The sequence below is a fragment of the Lissotriton vulgaris genome, chromosome 3_1, assembly GCF_964263255.1.
Source record: "Lissotriton vulgaris chromosome 3_1, aLisVul1.2, whole genome shotgun sequence".
Classification (NCBI taxonomy): domain Eukaryota; kingdom Metazoa; phylum Chordata; class Amphibia; order Caudata; family Salamandridae; genus Lissotriton; species Lissotriton vulgaris.
In genome coordinates this window covers 1,748,005,627-1,748,028,458 of record NC_141689.1, presented here as the reverse complement: position 1 = coordinate 1,748,028,458, position 22,832 = coordinate 1,748,005,627, and the positions used below count along the sequence as shown (strand labels likewise).

Here is a 22,832-nt window from a genome sequence, read left to right as displayed (position 1 = left end):
TGACCGTCCTGAGCCAGATCACTAGATGCCATAGACCCAGGTCATTATTGTACATTAACAGAGCATCAGGACGCCAAATTAGGTTACAATGAAGAGGACTCTCGTGCAACATTTGAGCACACTATCCACTGTATTAATTAAAGGATTGCTGCATTTAACTCATAATGGGAGGCTACAGAATTAGCTGTTGAAATTTGGGATGGGATTGAACTTGATTCATAGCTCTATGCCCTGAAGAAGTCCCAGCATCTAGGGGACAAACGTGTTGGCTGTGTTTTCTTTACCCATGCTATAAAATCAACAATGATTACCTCTTCTTGATAAACTATCATTTGCATAACATTCTTTATGACCGCTGGACTTTCTGAATATGTTTGAATTTACTTGGACTTTCTCGACAATAGCATATGAGGTATGACCGTCAACAAGCAGATGGCCGCCTTCCTCGAGACGAACGGATCGCTCGACCCCTCTCGATCCGGCTTCCGAGCCAATCACAGCACCGAGACCGCCCTCATCGCCGCCACCGATGACATCCGAGCCCTGATGGACAATGGAGAAACAGCGGCCCTCATCCTCCTAGACCTCTCGGCGGCATTCGACACGGTCTGCCACCGCACCCTAGTACGGCGCCTCAGCAACATCGGAATCCAGGACAAGGCGCTGGAATGGATCATCTCCTTCCTCGACGGAAGAACACAGAGAGTCCGCCTACCACCGTACAAGTCAGAGACCTCCGAAGTCATCTGCGGCGTCCCCCAAGGATCATCCCTGAGCCCCACCCTCTTCAACGTCTACATGAGCCCCCTCGCGGCCATCGTACGCAAACACAACCTCAGCATAATCTCCTACGCCGACGACACCCAACTGATCCTCTCCCTGACCAACGACCCCGCCGCCGCCGGAGCCAACCTGCACGAAGGGATGAAAGAGGTAGCCGAGTGGATGACGACCAGCCGCCTGAAACTGAACTCGGACAAGACGGAGGTCCTCATCCTGGGCTCCTCACCCTCCGCCTGGGACGACTCCTGGTGGCCTCCCGCCCTGGGCACCGCACCCAAACCGACAGACCATGCACGCAACCTAGGCTTCATCCTGGACTCCTCCCTCTCCATGACCAGGCAAGTCAACAACGTCTCCTCGGCGTGCTTCAACATCCTACGCATGCTACGGAAGATCTTCTGGTGGATCCCCACCGAGACCAGGAAGACCGTCACCCAGGCCCTCGTCACCAGCCGACTGGACTACGGCAACGCCCTCTACGCCGGTACCACCGCCAAGCTCCAGAAGAGACTCCAGCGGATCCAGAACGCCTCAGCCAGACTCATCCTCGACATCCCACGAACCAGCCACATCTCCGGACATCTGAGAGACCTCCACTGGCTTCCCGTCAACAAAAGAATCACCTTCCGCCTCCTCACCCACGCACACAAAGCCCTACACGACCAAGGCCCGAGCTACCTCAACAGCCGAGTCAACTTCTACGCTCCCAAACGCCACCTCCGATCAGCCAACCACGCCCTCGCCGCCGTCCCCCGCATCCGAAGAGCGACTACAGGAGGAAGGTCCTTCTCCTACCTGGCCGCCAAGACCTGGAACTCCCTCCCGACCGACCTACGCCTGACCCAAGACCACCTCTCCTTCAGGAAGAAGCTGAAGACCTGGCTGTTCGAGCAGTAGCGGCTCCCCCCCCCCCCCCCCCGCCCCCCCCAGCGCCTTGAGACCCTACGGGTATGTAGCGCGCTTTATAAGTGTCACTGATTGATTGATTGACCCCTATCTGCACCTTCAACCCAACAAAGGATGAACGATTTGTCTAGTGTGCCTCTCTCATAGTGTAAAAATATTGTTTAATTGGTTTGGAGTGTTGGATTGGTTTACCCAGAGAGGGGTGGACCTGGAAAAGGGAACTACTTTAAGTCTATCAAAGTGTATCACATCAGTTCCATAGCTTAATTGCCATAGACCCCTGTCCTGAAGCTTCAAATTCTTGTTGGCTCATCCTTCAGGACATTGAGCAAATTTGAACACCAACTCTTTTCCTACAGCACCATCAGAATGTGAGTCCAAACGCCTTGACTCGAAGTGCAAAGCTTTTGCTTTAGGTAGTATACCCCTATGCAATGCCAATACCATGCTTCCTCCCTCCCTAAGGGAAGTGGTGGATCTGACAAAAAAAAGAAACCTCTCAGATTACATGAAGATTCCTTTTTCTAAACTGATTCAAGACTGCATTGATGCTTAAAACGGATTCGGAAATATGTATTGGACTTGTCCAATACCTTAGCTATCTCCATATCTACAGCAGTGACAGTGAGCTGGTATGTTTGGTTGCACTCCACTAGATTTTCTTAAAAAGTTCAGGATGCACTAACAGTTATGTCATGTAATGTTGAACGGCTGTTAGGCAAGAAAGCTAACTTCTCTTTGGAGCACTTCAAGAACAGCGCACAACTCCACCAGCAGTAAAGTTATTTTTGTGGTTTTTCCAAGAGTCAGCCTTTCTGGAAACAGCAAACTTATAAACCTGTTTGAAAACCCCAGTAATCCGTCTTTCTTTGGATAGGTGTATCTATGGGAGGCCCACAAGAGCAGCAGGAACTTCAGACTCGTCATTCCTCCACTGAATGGCCCAGCTCAATATATAAATGCATAAACGAGGTCAGCATAAGGTTTTTGGGTCTTCACATAACTTTGGAACTTTACAAGAAAGGGCCAATAGGACACTCTCTCACTGCTTCAGATAAAAGTGACCTGACACACAAACCATCACTGCTGCTTTTTGTGCTATACCCAGGACAGGGACTGTAGACCTCTGTCCACTACAAGGGCATTCTTCGTGCACCCCTCCAAGACCGGGGCTGGACCTCATTTAGTCAGTGATGGGCCTGGGCTTCTGTGCACATGCAAGATTAGTGTGATGCCAGGGCTAAAATAAAAGTGGAGATACCAGATACACATGCCGTCGCACATTCGGCAGGGGAACACACCTGTATACCATGCAGGGGACTTTCACATTCCAACAGTACCTTTTATAATAAGGTTCCAAGATATTCTATTGTTACTACTGGTGTTTAATTGGCAGCTACGCTTTCTTTTTGTTTCCTCTCTATTCACAGTTCTGTGTCAATAGGTCCATTGGTCATGCAAATTTGATTTCTAATTGCTGAAGATAACTTCCATTGGTTTCCATGCAGTTTGCCGTGTACTTTGGTGTGAGCTTAGCCCAGTAACTTTTTTTGCATCCAAATCGATGTTTCGATGTCTTGCAGAAGGAACCAATTGTTATTTGCAAAATTCGCAGAAGAAGCAGTTGATACCTTGATGTATGATGCACTGGGGTTTGGAACAGGAGATACTTCTTGTGTTCCATGAGCCCAAATATGGCATCTGGCTTCCGTTTTTGATGTCATCTGCTTTCAGGTATTCCTGTAGCCCTCCTCTCCCCTGTACTTCCTTAATGGATATATCCAACAACCTTACTTATGCCCATGTACCAGCCCCCCCCCCGCATTTATCAAAAGGCCCACTCCTAATTAGTCCCATTGTGAATTTAGAGATCCTGCACATAGTTGTGTGTGGTGTTCGGTTTACAGGTTTTTATTTATTTTCATTTCTTTATAAAGTTTTATTTGGAGCAAACTTGACCCAAAAGGGTATCCGAGCGCTTTACATTTAGGATTGTTGCGTTAAAAGTTGCATCAGTTACAAGAGCATAGTAAGGTACAGTACACATAAACAATGTTGCAAGAATTCGTAGGCGGGAGGGGAGGAAGGAGTAATAGCGGGGAGACTAGGAGGAACTGTGCCCAATGTCTGTTGGTTCAGGTTCAGTTGGATGGTTTAGTTTAATCAATATAATTGCAGTTCATTACATGCAAGCCCTATATATGATGGTCTGTAGCCTAAAGGACCACCTGCATAACTCTTAAGTTTATTTAATCAAATTATTTCAATGTATAGTAATAAAAACGATCAAGGGACTTAGCTAATTTGAAACTTTGCTATCAACCCTGGATGTACCAGTATATGATCTATACATAAAGTACATCCCATGATAGAAACAAAATATAAATAATTTATGTAACAAATGAACCCCCTTCTCAATATTAAGACCATTAGAACAGAGCACTTGGGTGACAACGTTATTATTACTTAAGACTCAGTTTGCATAATCCAATATGTAATTTCCTCGATTTTGGGTGTTCATCTGTTCTACAGATTCCATCAAATTTGTGCTATACTAAGATGATAACTTCTGGTCAATGTATCTTTGACGTTAGTTGCCACAGAGAATGCAGTAATATATTTTCTATCATACTGTTTTTCCATTATGTGGCATACCATACTTTGCCCTTAAGAAAAGTGGTTATTTGAACGATTGCCTTTGTGGTTTCTAATAATTTCTTCTGGGTGTAATGTTTGCTCTTTGGTGTGCTTTAGCAACTATAATACATAGGGTATCCTCTTCTGTGAAATCTTTTGACATGTTATTCATCAACCGGCTATATTCAGTTTTGTTGCTGCAATTTATATTTGAAGGAACTCAAGTTCTTTTCGGAAATGGCAAATGGAGGAGGGGAATTTCGAGATGGCACAGTTGCTAAATTGTCTAGGGACAGACATAGAGAATAGCGGTTACCTGGTGTTCTCTGTTTGATATGTGGGTCCTTCGTATATATCCTGTCGTCATGCAGGATAGCCACTGTCAGCAGAGTCTTTTTAACGCACTTCCTTGTAAATGATACAGACAATACAGTACGTTTTGAACGTAATGCTGTTTTAAGCTGGGATATAATCATATAACGTAGCTGAGCTACGAAAGCTCTGCGATTAAGAAGATAACTGGATTAGAAGCATCCTTCATTGAAACCGGGGTGCAGGAGTGTAGGTCAGTTGACCCCCTTCTATGCCCTTCTATATTGTGAATTGCTTAGAAAGTCACTGATGCCCCTGCAGTGAGAATATATTGCTCCTTTCAATGTGTGAAGGACTCAAAGCTTTACGGTGTGGGAGCAAAAGCTGGAGGAGGGCGGGAATATGATCCTGCAGGGAAGGCTAAGCTGTTAACAAGCCCTTTGTTCACATGATTCTTGAAGGGTAATTCAGAGTCCATGTAGAAATCAATTTAAGGGACATATATAAAAAAACTGATTATTTGGATATTGCATAGAAGTTTTACATGTGTTTAGTGCAAAAATAGCCAGCAAGCATTCAAAACACGCAAGCGAATTGCCACTTCAACATACCAGAGCTTCGCCCGTGGTCATTTGCACCTTTTAATGATAAAATCCACGCGTTTTGTGGGTACATTTGAAGATTTTTTTCTCAATGCAAGTTATAAACAGAAACCTACAGCCTGGCACAAACGAGCAGGAGTCAGGCCTTTTTAATGGGAATAATGTGAGAAGGCCTTGATAAGAAGATACAGGTGTCATGATCAAAAGGCCGACTCTGCTACTTTCTGAAATCCTCGGTTCAGTGTGCCAGCTTGTTAACGAGGCTGTGTCTACTGGAACTGTTTACGTAAAATGTGCAAAGCACAACATAGAATAAAAAAACGGGAACTCTTTTTTTAAAATGTGTGTAAATATGCAGTAATGCTAATATCTGAGTGGGGTTGAAGCCTGTGCAAAACTTGTAAATACGTATAAAGGATATCAACACATGTCAAGGCATATATGTGGATTACCATTTTCATAGAATATAAGCAATTCTTAAGGCATGTGTATATGAATTCACATTCTCACTTGATGTAGTTTGAGAGAAGTTCTCGATAACAAGGCTTAACTGTATTTCTAGTCTACTCGGCTGTTCAGGAGAATGGATTCTGTTCAGCTGGGTTTAGTGGGCCACTGACAACCACAACTGAAGGATTCAGGCACTGATGGTGGCAGGTGATTATTACTGAATGGCAATGGCTTGCTTGGCCATTATGATATATATGTTGGGTATCATGCTGTGAAAATGCTCACTTGAGAGGATACCTCATGTTCGTGGAAGTTGTAAGGATCTAAACATTTCAATTTGTTTGAACTGCTGTCTTCAGAAAGATTAGTTGTGAACCATTTGAAATAGTCTGGTCAACATCCATGACAGGACAAAGGGTCGCCATGAGTGCCTGTAGCCTACTGTAGCAAGTCAAACTCAATCTTCGTCTTTTCAAGAGTTTTTAACAAGTTCCTGTGCAAAAGGGAGTGGTCGGTTTGTAAATTTATCACGGAAGGAAAAATTTTCATTATTGAAAAAGGCACATCTGTTTTCTTTGCTAATGCTTGTGTGTTTCGTTGGTGGGAGTAGAGGTAATGTACTACATGACCTTTGAAAAGTTCAATTTGGTAAAGCTGTTTTAATAAAAAGTTTAAATTGTCATGTTTACATCTTCTTTTGTAATACTTTTGTAATGATTAGATATGTGCATCCAGGTTTCTTCACAGCATGGTTGCACCTCTGTCAGGCAAATGCATGATGCTTTTATAGGAAATAGATTGAGTGGTAAATATGTATAATACTATCCAAGTATGTCTAATTATTTCATACAAAATCACGTATGCACCAGCAATGTACATACTAGCCGTATAATATGCTATGTAATATAGCCCCACGTAAAGGACATCCCCCCTCCTCTGCCCCAACTCTCAGTGACATCGTATGTTCCATTTTAAAACTCATTCTACTTTGCCCACCAATTATTGTTTTGTGCACAACACCTCATGTTTTCGAGTAAAGTGCTCTACTGCTCTCTTAAGCTAGGTTTGCGCTATATATAGTAGCTGAAAGAAAACAAATCTGACTTACTCCCCTTACTCTTGTTTATTCTTCCCTGTAGGTGATGCTCTTGTTGCTGTAAATGATGTTGAAGTGAACTCTGAGAACATTGAAAGGGTTTTGTCTTGTGTCCCTGGCCCAATGCAGGTATATTTGTCATTTTTTAAATCTCATTTTCAGCATTGTTTTAATTAGATTTGTGAAGCAAGCTTTATGTAGACTTTGAATGTCAATGGAACGATACTGGATTGTCTGTTTGTTGGCAGTTCGACCTGAACTGTTTTCCATGAGGCACATGGTCAAGACTGATTTGCGTATGGCTGGGTCCAAACTGGGGTGGCGAGGTGTGCAAAAAGACAATGGATTAAACCCAGATCTGTGACTGGGGTGAATGTTTGATTTGGTCAGAATTCCGCCCATCATCTGTTCTTTTTGTTGCTTTTGTCAGAACGCATGCAGCACCGCTCAGGCACATGCAGTCTGTGCTGTGCTTTGCTTGGCAGGATCCAGCAGCCTGGAAGGGCATTGGAGTGTCCTTCCTGCACCTCCGCCCACCTTCCAATCAATCACGTCAAGGACAAACCGTAATTCGCTTTTACTGGTTTCTGCCAGGACTAGGAGCAGGTGTGTGAAGTTAAAGACAGCCAAGGTGGACATCCCCATATCTCTGCATGCTCAGAAGCCCATCACGAGAAGCAAAGATACACATTTCCCTGGCTATAAACAAAAATGTGAAAGTGTTTTATTTTCATATGATTTCTTTCTATGTGTTTAATTATATTAATAATTCCCATTTTTGTAGCCCACGCTAAAAAGGTATTATTTCTGGAATTTTTCTTCAATCCTACCCAAGTAAGTGGTGCTCATTCTATCATGGTAGAAGACTAAAAGACCTAGTTTAAATCTGTAAGGATTTACACGTGTTTATCATTTTACACATTGATATTTGCAGCAAACTCACAACCCATTGAGCTATTTTACTTTCATTGCACCTTTGACCTGCAGATTACATGAAGATTTCTTTCACAAACGCACTGGTTGACTGAGCTATACGAACTACTAAAACCCAAATCTCTGACTTGCAGATCACTTCGCCCTGCAACAGTTGTATTAACGCTTTCAGCTACGTCGTGAAGATTAAAACTTCTGATCAACGATTGTACACCCAGATCTCTTAACCAAGTGCATTAACAACATGATCTATCATACCAGTATTATATCCTGAGAGTTGCTGGCTAAACATACACGTCTACAACAGTTGTCCTAACACCCTAAGCTATTTTAGAGCGCATCTCATTGTGACCAGTAAAGTAAAGCAAAAGATCCTTATTATAGAAATGTTCTTCCCGAGTTCTTTGGGGTAGATTCTTTAAAATAATTGCTTGTGCACTGGGTGAATGTCGCCGTCACTGCTTCTCATGACGACGCCGTTCCCGACTGCACCCCCATGTTCGTGCCCACCCTTTCTGGAAATGCACCTCTAAATATTGTGCTTTCCAGAGTAAATGTGTTCTATTTCCTGCGCCGAGACGGAAAAAAAATCACAATCCGGACTTCATTTTCTTCTTATTTGGGGGTAATAAGCTGTTCTTAAAAACTTACGCAGATGAACGTTGAAAGACTGAAAGCTGGTTATATGGTGGTCAGTATTATTAAATAATTTTGTAAAGCTGCCACAACCTGCCTATGTGCTGTACAGATCGTATTAGCATCTAATGTAATTCTGATTTAAAAAAACAAAAAAACTGAGAATTAAGTGTGACAAGTTTATACATTTATTCTCTGTTGTTTTTTTGTAGCATGCATTTGGCTTGGTGTTCACATTCCAACTACTGTTTTGAAGTGGTTGACATAATTGTAAAGCAGCGTTAACATTCTTACTGTCAGCGAATCTGTCAACCTGTGCATGGTTTATTATTAATTTTGAGGCTGGCGTCCCAGAAGCTGACATTAGATTTCAGTTTTTTCTTGGTTAAAGAAGGTGTACTAATGTAAAACTGAAATCTGCGGTGCAACTGTCATCGCTTTCAATTCTCATTCTTTTTAAGAATGACCTAATGGTTTTTTCGCCATTCATGTCATCTGGTTTCATATGATAGAACAGGTAAGCATTGTTTATTTTGGGTATGTGGTTGCAGTTGGTGTGATGCTGCTCTCCTGGTCAGGAACCTAGACCTATTTTTCATCATCAGACATTGACCCAGAGTCAGAGAGATAAAGGCAGAAAAGGTGAAAGAAGGAGTAGAGAATAGGAAAATTGGGAGGAAGGGAGAAAGGAGGTATGAAAAAAACAAGCAATCGGGAGATAGAAAGTGTAAGGTGGTTAAAAGAGAGGCCGGAGGAGGAAGAAATACTAGGCTGAAATGGTACTCAGCAGCCCCAGCATTTGCATTGCAGGTGGAGAGTTAACTTAGGTCACCACTTAGGAGTGAGAAGCATATGTTGGGTTGGAACCCTCGGCCTTCCAAAATTTGTATAAATTACTTTTGTCTATGAGATTGTTGCGTGGCTCAAAGTATATATTATCAAAGTGTAAGATCTACATCCAGGGTTACGGGAAGCCAAATAGGTGAGGACACGGATCCGGTCCTTTGACGAAAGTGTGACTACAAGGACGGTCCCATCCGATAACCTTACGGAGCCTAACTGAAATTTAGGCCATTTTAGACCACAAGGAAGGAAGGAGTCCAATTTTAAGGTCTGTATAAGTTGCATGCATGTTTTGTACCACATACATTTATGAAAGCGTGTATTAAGGACTGCAAAAATCAACCATTAGGTAAAGGGATAATTATACTTAACGGCCCTAAAGAAAGCCAACTGACCCACGAAGGCATTTAAAATGGCTGAAACATGTCTGCTACAGATGTATTGGGCCACTGCACCCTTTTGACATTGCATTGTTTTCAACCTTGCCAAAGGACCAATAGAATAAAACGCAATTGGATCTGGCAGGCAATTTTATTCTTAAGCACAATCCCTACTCAATAGATGAAGCGCTCTGCTTACAAACGCGTTGAGCCCGCCCACCCACACTAGGTGAGTAGGACGTTGGTCTGGTGATAAAGTAAGCCACGTGTGGTACCTGTGAGTGAGGACCCAACAATTATATCCTAAAAGCTGTATAGATCACACCGATATAGATCTTACACTTTGATGAGCTATACGTTGTCCCGCGCAACAATCTCGCTGACAAAATCGGGATTTAAATATGCAAGGGTAACCATCTCTAGTGATAGAAAGGAGAGTCAACTCAGTCAGTTACATGTGGTCTGCGGTAAATGTAGCCCGCTTATTTCTGTTCTGTTCATTAAATCCTTTTTTAGGTCGAGGTACTATCCGGTTCAGCAGAACCGGAAGTAGAGAGATCTTATGTTTCTTAGAGGGGCTCTTTATCCCGCCTCTAATTTTGGCTCTCTCCCATTGGCTGGCTTCCTAAACGGAGGCCAGCCATTGGAGGAGAGAGCCGTCCCTCTGAATAGGCTCCGTCTTTTTCGGATTTGGGGGCGTCATTTTTGCTGTTCTTTAGACAGTGACGTCATCCATCACTCAGGACAGCAAAACCACGCCCCCAAATCCGAAAAATATCCAAAGCTTGAGTCTGCCATTTTTCCCACCGTCTAGCCTGCACCAACCCGTCCCCTGTGAGGTCGCCTCTTCAGTCACCTTGCAGCCTCCCTCTCAGCCCCTGCAGACTCCCACCTCCCTACTCCCTTTCGCTCTCACCCGTCCTCCCAGTCCGTAGCTCCCTGCTCCGGCAGGCTCCCTCTCGGCGCTTCTCGTCCTGCGCGCTCCTCTGCCCTGTAACCTCCCACCTCCCTGCACTCTCACTCCCAGCTCGCCTCCATCCAGTCTCCCTCCTCCCGCTACCCTCCCGTCCCCAGCAGGCTCTCTCAGATCTACCCATTGCTGTCCAACCTGCAGTTCTCCGCTCGCTCCCAGCTTTCCGCCCTCTCTCTCTCTGCCTTCCGTCTCCCCTCCCGTCCCCTGCAGTCTCCGTCGCCGGCCTCCAGTCCCCTACTCCCCGCAGCGCCCCCCGTCAGCCGGATGATTGTCTCCGGTGCCTTGTTATAACTTTGTAATAAGTTTCATGGTACTTTGCCTGCAAGTGGGCATAGGCTGAGGTATGTGTACAAAGAAAACACAATTAGATAGGTGGCCGCTCATGTGAATAGCCACCCCCAAACTTGTAGACCGGTGCCTTAAATCTGCCCATGGCCTTTGTCCTGAAATACCATCCTTTTGCGTGCGAATCTCATCCTCGATGTTGGAGATGCATGCTGCCCGTCTAGGCTCTGAACCAGTCTGCCACTCCACATTAAGCTCCTGCCTGTCCGCACTGAATGCCCAGCACTCTGGACTAAACTGTGACGTTATTTGAAAAAGGTAAAGGTGCACCACTTCAACGTTTTCAGAGACTGTTAACTCTGATAAGGTCAACAGAAATGATCACATCAGCTATTACTTGTATTCTTGAAAGTTCTTTTATTCAATTCAGTTGAAAATGTAAGATATACACAGGATCTACAGCCGACGCGTTTCGTCCTCTTGGGACTTCTTCAGGGCTGTTACAAAAAAGACAATATACAAAGACATACAATTAAAACTTACATTAAAAAGAAGCAACTAAGCTCATACAGAAAATGCCAGGCTTCATAAACAGTCCATCACAAGATTAAAACTAGTACAAAGCTTATATCCGAAATGCCAACACAAATTGGGAAAAACTGGCTTGATTGAATTGAACAACGCATTTTGAAACACAATTTTATCCCTGTCTGTAATTACAAATAAACGTCATTTGTTGAGCTCTTGTGTTACGTTTACAAGTAACCCCAACTCACAATTGTAATTCTCCATTGCCACATTATCATTCTATATCATTGCTATCATAAAAAGGCAAGTGCTAGCGTAAAAAACGGCCTATTCTAGGTTATTTCATATTGTTCTCCATATAGGCATGTCCCTCTATGTTCTGTCGCCCCCACCTCATAGATTTGTAGATCATCATGAATATTAAGAAGTGAGAGCCCCAACTTAGAAAGGTCAAAAGCAAGGGTGGTCGGGAGCTGTCAAGAAAAGATATTAGCACAAGATGGAAACATACCAAAAATAGTCACTAAAGATGATGTTCTTGGATCTTCTCCCGTCGTTAAGGGATGCGTAAGTGTGTCCGTAGCGTTCTATTGTGGTACAAGTGGCATCTAGGAATGATTGATGAAAAATCATTACTGAGAGGATAACTAGAAGCCAACTAATAAGAAAGGCACTCTAAGAGACACTGAAGATTCCAATAACTGCAGTTGGTTACAAGTGAAACCTATGACCTACCCTGTTTAAAAAACAAATCTCCGTGGAGGATTCTGTTCTGGCAGATCAGTTCTTATAAATAGGCGGTGTATGTCTATTCGTAGTCAAGTTCAGCCAAATCACACACGTAATGAGAGGTATTTCAATATTGTGCATACAGGCCTCCTATGGGATAAACAAAGTTTTTTAGAAAATCTCCTAAGTAACAGCTAAGAAAAGCTAATACCTTCTTGGTTTATAAGGGGAATTGCCAGTTAATTGAATATGAACAGCGAGCATAATAATAACACTTCCATAAAGCTTATATTATATTAGAGATAATAAACCATTCATAATGGAATAGCCAGTTATTTGAATATAAGCAACGGTCAGGATCATAACACTTACATCAAAGTGAAGGTAATAATCCAATAATGCTGGAACCAGGGTAGAGAACGTAGAATGGGAATTCTGTCTGTCGTCTATATAAAGCAAGAAAACGGACAAAATAAACATTATTTTGTCCTAAGTGTACGGAAAAGTGACCTAGGATTGCATCACCTGGCCGCCCCTATCTAGAGTGCCATTGTGTGGCAAACCAATTACAGTAAATATCTACATCTCAATAAATGTGTGCTGTGCAGCATGTCTAACTTACCTACTATTATTTACTTGTTGTGGGGGAAATATATAATGATCCTCCTGCTTGGGCACTCTAAGGGGATCAAAAGAAAAAAGAAAAGCAACATTTAAGTGAAAAAAGAGGCCTTGAAAAGCTTCCTATTTAGATCTAGCATCTCATTAAAAGAAATCTTTTTCCTATATCAACATAACTTAAGAGAGAAACGGATAAACAAATATATCCATTGTATTAATTTGATAAGAATACCATTATTGTTTACCCAAGGCTATCTATGGGATTCAAGATCTCTGATAAAAAAAAACCCATATCTAATCTATATAAGTCTCCCTCTTACCTTAATAAAGTGAGCTATAGCATCCCCTGGTTCCTAAATCAGCGTGCAAAACGACGTCCTCCTCCGTCAGGTACCGGCAGAATACTGGTGATTTTTGCTGGGTTTATATACTAGCCTCAACTATCCCTAATTACCCACACCTGGTTTGGATCTGTCAATGAGATCGGCGACTTCAACAGCGGCCATGTTGTGTAAGTGCTAGGTTTATGTGTTAAACCATCAAGCGAAGCTTTACGGCCGCCATGTTGTGTCAGAACGGATTCCCGTTCTAGACCAGAGATAGTATTGCTGGTATTGTCTTGAGTAAACGCTATTACCATGAAAGCGTCCTGAGGTCGAGTAAAACGTGGCCTACTACGCTGATCTTAGTGAATTAACACGCGTTTGTAGCAAGTGTACTCAATGTAGTAATCCACCCGCGGCGGACATCTTGGTTTGGGCAAAAGTGTTATGAGAAAAAGGGGCTAAATAAGCTTCATATGGTCAAAACTACTTATGTGGGGATCCCCAGTGCGTGGCCGGATTATAATAAATTACATCAGATAGTATAGAGAGACAAACGAAACCTAAGCAGCGATACTCAGAGAAGGATCTATTCGCGGCAGCCATTTTAGTTTGGGCATAATCGCGACGGCCATTCTAGATAGGACCAATGCCTAATCAGACACAGCAGCAGTGTATTTATCCCTGTAGTTACTAAGCCTATTTGAAGTCCAAACGAAGAGGCGTGAAATAACACTAGTATTAATTTAAATCACATAGTTTGTATCATTTTATAAAAATATAAATATCTATCAACTACTTAACAAAGATCCTTGCTCTCAAATGTGTATATGCGCAAACTATAACACTGGGCATCCCTATCTATGTAGATAGTTTCTAGGGTGCTCAATCAATCTCAACCAATATTTAAGGCATAGTATAGCAGCCAAATGAGGCAAAAACTAAATTGGGGGACTGATTTTGTGTGGTGTATGGTTTCAACTAGAATAGGACTACTCTCTAATACTTTGTAAAAAGTAGAAATATAAACATAGGTTTCCCCGAAAAGATTTTTTTTAAAAGTTTAGCATCCATCATGGCCATCTTGTTATGTAATAGCCCCGTTTGCTAAGAGAAGTGGCAATACCATATATAGGAACAATATGCTACAGGTAGGGTTTAACTTATACATCTCAAATACATTTTTTTGGAAGACAAGTACAAGTTGATGACAACAAGTCATTGTTACTTAGCATATGACCATTGATTTGTACCATGTTTTATAAACATTTTCAAAAGGCATTCTGAGCACATTATGTCTCACAAATAGTAGATGAAACTGTGACGTTCCCTCATACCAGGCCTCAGAGTTCATTACAAAGGCTCCCTCATGGTAGCACTCACACCGGGAACTAGACTGTGAATATCCCTCACAGGTGTATCTGGTGTGCGTTTCTTTTTCAGATACCCATTACACTTGTACTAGAAGCTACTTTACTTCCGTTTTAGCCTGGGTTAAATATTCCCTCAAACAGTAACACGTAGACAAATGGCCAGTACAGACCCACATATGCACGCCCAATTACAAGTGTCCATTTACACACATTCAGCCACCCACCCCTTTCAAATCACCAACACCAGACACATACAGGCCCAACAGCACAATTCAGGGAACACGCATTTCTAGGCTGAAACAAATCAGTACACCAGTGCAGTCCCAGACAGACTCCAGGAAGCTCAAACATATTTAGACAAAGTATATGGATGTTATTAATATCCGTGCGCCCTGTCTCACAAATTAGAAGGAAACGGGGTCAGTCGTTTTCAATTTCTTTCCCACCAGGAATCCTTACGTTCCTTCCCCTAAACAGCCCCAGGAAATTATTTTATAAAATGTCCGCTTATGAGGTTGTTGATGAGCACCGAGCCGGATATATGATCTGAAATCGGGTGACCGTTAGTCCTGCGCAAGTCTCACTAGGGGAATATGGTGGGTAACGACAACATGAAGTGACAGACACTTGCGCATTGTGTCGCAGCAATTACTGCTCCGACTCTCCATCGCTTAGCTTAGGCCTCCCATCAGAGGAGATCCAAACCACTAGAGAGACCTTCACACCTACCACCGCTCACAATGAATCAATGGGCTCCAGACGCCTCTGCTTCATTCATTAGTCCTGATCAAGGCAATGAGTCCAAGTTGGCTACCTCCGAGCATTGTAAAAACAGAATCACTATCTGCCCAATGCGCATACAGGGTATGCTTCAGCATCTCCAGTGTACTCTTAAGTGCTTTCATCGCAAGCTTTTTCTGCCAGGGCCCTACATTCGTGACTGAACCCGGCTTACTACCCAAAGGCTGATTCTCCGTTGCACTTGTTTGCCAGGCTCAAAGGTGGCATACTCCGGCAGTGTTGTGCAGCAGATGCAAGGCCTGACTTTTCTTGCTGTATTGGGGTTTGGAAGATTATTTGGTTTAATTCCCTGAGTTTCCATTACTTGCTAATGAGCTTCTTTAGAATTCAGAAAAAATAGCTTTCTTCGGAAAGCTTTGCTTCTCTCCAAAGACCCTGCCAGATGTTATTGCCCCATTAAAAAAATTACGTAGCGGAAAAGTGAATTAAGATGGGTCTCCCACTTCAAAACAAACTCGGAGCAACAAAGGAAACGAAAGGCCCCCAAAAGACAGACACCCTGATGCATTTGTGTGGTGCAGCGCTTGTGGTGAGCACTCCGTAGGTGTTCGGGGCAATCTTTTCCTTGACTGGTGAAAAGACGTATGATAGGCCGATCTGAAGCTGCAACACCTTTATCCACAGGAGTAGCTTCAAAAAGTAAAAGAGAACTTATGGTATTAACTGTTGTGCATCCAAAAAACGATTGTTCTTTCATAGTAACTTCGGGCAAGATGGTGCATAAAAAACATGACCACTGTCATACCTTATTAACACAGTTATGCTGCTAGATTCTAAAAACATTCCAATCACCAAAACCCACCTCACTAATTTATTGACAACACCTATCCCCTCAAACCTGCCTCCAACTATGAACTCCCGCATTCAAACAACCCCAATATCCGATCCCATCCAAAAATCCTTCGCTACTGACCTTTCAACCTAATCCTAAAATGGCCTTCAGAGTGTCACACTCTGTGAAACCCTGTAGCGTAGCCAGTGTGTCATGGGCCGTAGTGCAAAGAAGGAAATGTCCACCCCACCCGCTGCTGTGTTAGTTTTGAACCACAGCAATAATCAGGGTTCAGTGGGGGCCCTCGGGCCTCGGTGCACTGCACCTGCTGCCAATGGAAGCCACGCCCATGCTAAAGACTGTAGACGAACCACCAAGGCTTCCCTCTTTGTGGCATAGGTATATGCTTCCCTGCAACCTGTCCTATCGGCAAAAGAAAACTAGTTCCTCACCTGGAAGCAAAACAAGCATTTACAATGCAATGGTCTCGGCATTATTAAAGGTAGAGCTATTGGCATGGCTCATGACATTTTTTTTCTTTTTTTTTAAACAAAAATAAATGGTATTGTCATTTACAATGGCAATAGGTGAGCATTAGAGAGTAGTAGAGAGTATTCGCGGACACAGAGACACATACACACAGAGCAACACACACAGAGAGCCACACACACACACAGAGCCCCATACACACACACAGAGCCCCATAAACACACACACAGAGCCCCCCACACACAGAGCCCCCCCACACACAGAGCCCCTCCACACACAGAGCCCCTCCACACACAGAGCCCCCCCACACACAGAGCCCCCCCCACACACAGAGCCCCCCCCACACACAGAGCCCCCCCCCACACACAGAGCCCCCCCCCCACACACAGAGCCCCCCCACACAGAGAGCCACCCACACAGAGAGCCACCCACACAGAGAGCCACCCACACAGAGAGCCACCCACACAGAGAGCCACCCACACAGAGAGCCACCCACACAGAGAGCCACCCACACAGAGAGCCACCCACACAGAGCCACCCACACAGAGCCACCCACACAGAGCCACCCACTCACACACAGAGCCACCCACTCACACACAGAGCCACCCACACATAAAGCAACCTACAAAAATAGCTACCCACACAGAGCCACACACACACACACAGACAGAGCCCAACACACACACAGAGCCCAACACACACACAGAGCCCAACACAAGCACAGGAAGTGATTTGTTTGGAAACGTTGACATTTTCCACCACCCCGACCAACCCCAGGGCTGATGGCAGGCGCCTTGTTTGAGGCTGCAGTTTTTCCCTAGCTGAGATTTGTGTATAGAGCAATAACTTCTCATGCTGTTTGAAGGTGCTCAAACCACACTTGAGGAAGGATTATTTGTTCCTTCTCGCCATTCAGGATCCAAATCCGTCAGCCTCAGCGAGTCACCTTTCGCTTCTCAGACTTTGCCATGCAGCGCCTGGCTCTCTTGCCGAGATGCAAACGCTTTTTTCTCAAGCAGCCCTTTTTAGGTTGAGGTAATATCCGGTCTGCCGAAGGCAGACCGGAAGTCTGAGAATTAATGTCTTCTGACTCTTCTGTATAGCGCCTTACTTTCTCCTTGGTTAGCACCTATGTACTGCTTTACTACCCAATGGCACTGAGCGGCTCAGATATCAGACTGGTCTCTACGGACAGCAGTACAGCAGGGGATCTTCTAATCCGCTCCACCAGCATTGAACGCAGTTTGGTTGCCAAGAAGCAATGGACCCTCCGTTAGAGTCAGCAAGAGACACCCAGAACTTCATACATCCCTCCTGCACTGTCAGCCAACAAACCCCGGGAGCGCAGGCTAAATCCTAGGACACTACAAGCAGGTACCAGTAGAGAGGATTCAAAGAAACTGCTTGTTTTTTCTTGCCTCTGTTTACAGGGGTGTTACTGGGCAGAGATGGGCGTGTGGCTTACCTAGACTGAGGGATGTCTCTATGTGTGTTGGGCTCTGTGTGTGTGTGTGTGTGTGTGTGTGTGTGTGTGAGAGTTGGGCTCTGTGTGTGTTGGGCTGTGTGTGTGTGTTGGGCTCTGCGTGTGTGTTGGGCTCTGCGTGTGTGTTGGGCTCTGCGTGTGTGTTGGGCTCTGCGTGTGTGTTGGGCTCTGCGTGTGTGTTGGGCTCTGCGTGTGTGTTGGGCTCTGCGTGTGTGTTGGCCTCTGTGTGTGTGTTGGGCTCTGTGTGTGTGTTGGGCTCTGTGTGTGTGTTGGGCTCTGTGTGTGTGTTGGGCTCTGTCTGTATTTGTGTGTGTGTGTGTGTGTGTGTGTGGCTCTGTGTGGGTAGCTATTTTTGTAGGTTGCTCTATGTGTGGGTGGCTCTGTGTGTGAGTGGGTGGCTCTGTGTGGGTGTTCGTGTGTGGGTGGCTCTCTGTGTGGGTGGCTCTCTGTGTGGGTGGCTCTCTGTGTGGGTGGCTCTCTGTGTGTGGGGTGGCTCTCTGTGTGTGTTGCTCTGTGTGTGTGTGGCTCTGTGTCCGCGAATACTCTCTACTACTCTCTAATGCTCACCTATTGCCATTGTAAATGACAATACCATTTATTTATGTTTAACCCTTTCGATGCTGATGACGAGCTCAGCTCGTCATCACCCACGGGTGTCGTGTGCTGATGACGAGCTGAGCTCATCATGGTGCCACTAAAATGGCAATTTTCCAGCACAGGACGGGAAAACTGCCAGCAGCCATGTGGTTAAAAAAAAAGAAAAAAAATGTAATGAGCAATGCCAATAGCTCTACCTTTAATAATGCCGAGACCATTGCATTGTAAATGCTTGTTCTAACCTTATTACCGGCTGATTTATGGACTCTGTAGTGACGGCGAGAATCTTTACATTGATACACTGTGCTAATGCGTATGCAGCGGCACAGTGAGGGATTCAGTAGTGCTAATTGGCAATCGTGCATGGGTTGATGTTGACTGTGGAAGCACACTGGCTGTTGGCAGATCACAGGTCTGCTGGTCTGAGAGTTAGTGACTGGGTGGTTGGGCACTGCATTCAGTAGTAAATATGAGGCATTGTTTGTCAGACGATACTGATATGGGCAGCAGTTTTGAGGCATGCATGGTGACATGGAGAAAGTATTGCAGTGCATTCGGATGCAAGGTATCCAAATTGATTTGGGATAAAATAGCATGTTTAAAAAAGAACAGTGATGGATTGGGTGATTCTGAGCACTTAAAGAATGCTGATATTGTGGATTGGGCCATGGGCACCGTCTTCCGAAAGACAACCGCAGATTAAGAATTTTAGCTCGGGATCAACCCTGTTGCATTTTCTATCTAGTAACAGCTGAGTCTGGGTCGTTAATACACCCCTACACCCCCCAGTTTTGGTTCTACGGTGTCACAGTTTTTCTCTGGGAATAGCAATCGGGAGACATGGTTTGTAGTTATGCTGCCTCACTGTTGGCTCTGGCAAGGAAGTATGAGTTTCATTCATTTATGGGGCGACTATTTAAAGACTGGTTGGTGACTTGGTACCACAACAAGAAAGTACAGGTAAGATTGTTGACTTGTAACAATCCTTCTCTAGAGGATGCTTTTAAAATAGCACACCATATCAAAAGAGGGGAGAGGATGTAACCTTGAGGCTAGGGCGGTCGGCCTCGAAGCTGGAGAACCGGGTTCGAGTCTCAGCAACGACGCTCAACATCCTGTGATTCTGGGCAAATCACTTAATCTCCCCGTGCCTAACAAAATGAATGTATGTAACGAAACTGGTGCTCAAGTAAAGTGTTCTGATGTCTTGGGTCTAGTTTGCGCTGTATAAAAACTCTTAAAAAAAAAAAAAACCTCAAAAGAGCTAGCTGGCTGAAAAAATTTACCAAACCTGTAGAAAAGACAGTGTGTGTTGTCAAAAGTGGCACAGTGCCTTTTAAGTCTTCCACTAACGAAGCAGTATGTGTGCTACTGATGTGATTTGAGGATGTATTTTCCTTCCTACGAATTTTGTACTGCACGTAAGAAAGAGTGTATTAAATGCAGCATTAAAGTCACTCTTCAAGGATGTGTAATACACCTGAGAAGAAATTGAGTGTAAATGGTGTCACTGAGGAATGTGAATTGGCCAACATAAGGAAGATTAGTTCTGACTGTAAGGGCACATGTAGGGACCCAGTTACTAGTTTCAAAATGTACGGGGTGGTCATTCATCTTCTTACAGTTTTTGGGCCCATAATAACACGACTTCCTAAAGAGACATTAAAGGGAGGTGGGTTGGTAAGAGAACTGTTACTTTTTGATGTCACTTCGAGTGGATATGGAGGAAACAAGATTGAGTTGTTGGGTTATCTTGAACAATAAGTAGATCGCAGAGTGCAGGGTTTGAGAAAACTGAGTCCATGTTTAGAAAGATACTTTTTGGCAATGGATACAATGATAGCCAAACGAAACTTAGCCCAGAAATGGAAGACTACCGGCCTGCCCACGCTGGCTGAATGGTGAAGCAGGTATGAACTGGAGTATGAAACTGAAGGTGCCATCTACTTGGCGAGAGACTGGCCTCACAAACATGAATGGATTTGAGGGAAAGAGTGGCATTATTATGGCCTGGGGTCTCTTTAACTTGATGTCTGCTCGTATTACCCTTGAAGGGAAATGGGTTTATGCCCAAAGGCATCTTTTTGAGATATGTTCTTGGTATTTTCAAAAACCAATAAACTTGTTTATTAAAAAAAGAGGCATGTTTAGGAATTGTTTCGAGGCCCAGTTGTAAACAACAAATAGTTTTAATTTCAGAGAGTCCTGGTATGGTTAACATAATTTTGTTAGGAAGATTGTTTCCAGTATTAAACTTAGAATTTGTAAAACAATTTACAGTGCCAACTGAGCTGTGTGAATGGATGGTCCGGTCATCTTTGCCTTGCATTCATAAATTGTATTGTGAAATGGAGCATGTGCTTACTCTAAGTTCGATTTATGCTCACTGCATCATCAAGCTGTACTAACCAAAGTATCGAGACATCTATCCGAATTTACCTCTCCATTTAAACATAAGGGGTCTGTTCACAAACTGCATTTTGTAGTATATTTAGTAGTACTACAAGAGTATTACTAAACTACTACAAACTGCTCTTCACAAATCTACGTGCTGCTTCTCCTATCTTTTTTCTGTGCAGGGGTCTCGGCCCAACTGTATAGTCTCTGCATGCTTAAGTATGCATTTTAGTGGCAAATGTGGGAGGGACAGAGGGGAGTGGCTGAAAAATGGGGAATACTTATGAGTACATGGGAGTGATTAATGGAGGAGTAAAGTGGGGCTTGGAGCGGGTTAGGAAGGGGTTTAGGGGGGAATGTGCACCCACCCAGAAAAGAATAAATGAGTTGTTATTCACAAACTGCACTTCTAAAGTTCCTACAGCCAAATAGGACCCAAAACAGTAATAAATGTACTCCATTTCAGAGATATAGTCAGTTCAGCACCCCCCATGGCCAACCACTGGTACTGCAACAACCTCCCATAGAAATCAATTGAGGTAAGCACTTAAAATAAAACCCAGTAGTAAATAATGTTAAAGTAAATTACATTATTTAAACTATTTCAATAGAAATTAAAGTGAAAGAAAAAAGTTCTAAAAATTAAATATGTATTATTTAATTTTAAAATATGTGAATAACCTTTTTAGAGTCGCTAGGACAGAAAAAAACCCTGCATCATAATGGATGTGCAACCCTACTGTGAGTGCCCCAGCTGCATTGATATCTGGTTCCCTGGTACTGATTTTTGGCCATGGGTACACATGAACAATGCATGTTTGCCATGACCTAGGCCTGTGTCTCAGTCTGCTGATACTGGGAGGGGCGCACCAAGTGCCACCCTCGTGAAGGTGGTAGAAGGCTACTGCTCTTGCCTGGAGTTAAGTGATATGAGCACAGTTTTGACAGCATACCCATTTTTGTGTTTGGGAGAATCAGTAATATGAACAGGCCTTTGTTTGCCTGTGCCACAGGAGTGGTGCCTACAGGTCCTCTTGTGTAAAGTTCAGTTGTTGTGTACTTAACTCACCCTTGGCCTCAATTGATTGTATGCAGTGCCTGGCCGCGTGTGTTAATTGTTGTGCGTGCTGACACATTGCATAATACTTGCAAGTGCATTCTGGTTTGCATTTTTGTACCTGTGGATGGTACATAACATTGAGGCCTGTGTGTTACATCTTGGAAGCCCAAGGGCTGGATAGGGAAGGACTGCAACTCTCAGACAGGAAATGTGTATTGCTGACCTTGCTGAGGGCTGGGGTGGGACACACACTCTGAAGGAGAGAAGCAGAGCATCCTCAATGCACATCAAAGTGCTCTTTGAGTCCAGTAAGAGTTACTGGCCAGTGGACCTGTGCATTGTCAGGGAGAATGTAGGAATGATAAGGTGGGCACTACTAGGGAAACAGATAGAGAGGAAGGCTTAGTTCTTTGAATTTTATGGGCATATTTCAGTCAAGGTTGACAGCCAGGTGTAATCCCTGGTTACTCTGTTGGCATGTGTTGTGGGACTCTCAGAACTAGAGATACTCTTGCTTGTAGCAGATCGCCTCTTTGAAATAGGGACATGCAGGCAAGACACTAAAGACATTAAAAACATAACAATTTGGTTTTGTACTAAAAAGGTGGGAGCATGTGCCACATATTTTGTTGAACAGCACTGTCTCATCAGAAGAGAGGGTTGCCAAGACTTATTTGCTGCTGGAACCAGAATTGGGAACCAAGCTCCACTTGCCATGAGCCTGGAGCACCATTACCTTGCTTGCATGCCAACATCAGAGCAGCCTGTGAGGAGAAGAGTGCATAGAGTCTATCTACTTGCAAAGACCAGCGATCCTTGTGAA

General features: G+C 43.9%; 1 protein-coding gene across 1 annotated transcript in view; it reads left to right on the top strand.

Annotated features, from left to right (window-relative positions):
• INTU (inturned planar cell polarity protein) overlaps nt 1–22,832 on the top strand; it is a 438,220-nt gene that overhangs the window by 171,486 nt on the left and 243,902 nt on the right. The window contains exon 3 of the mRNA XM_086962184.1: nt 6,830–6,915. Coding sequence (XP_086818310.1) covers nt 6,830–6,915 — 86 coding nt within the window. The remainder of the gene's footprint in view (nt 1–6,829; nt 6,916–22,832) is intronic.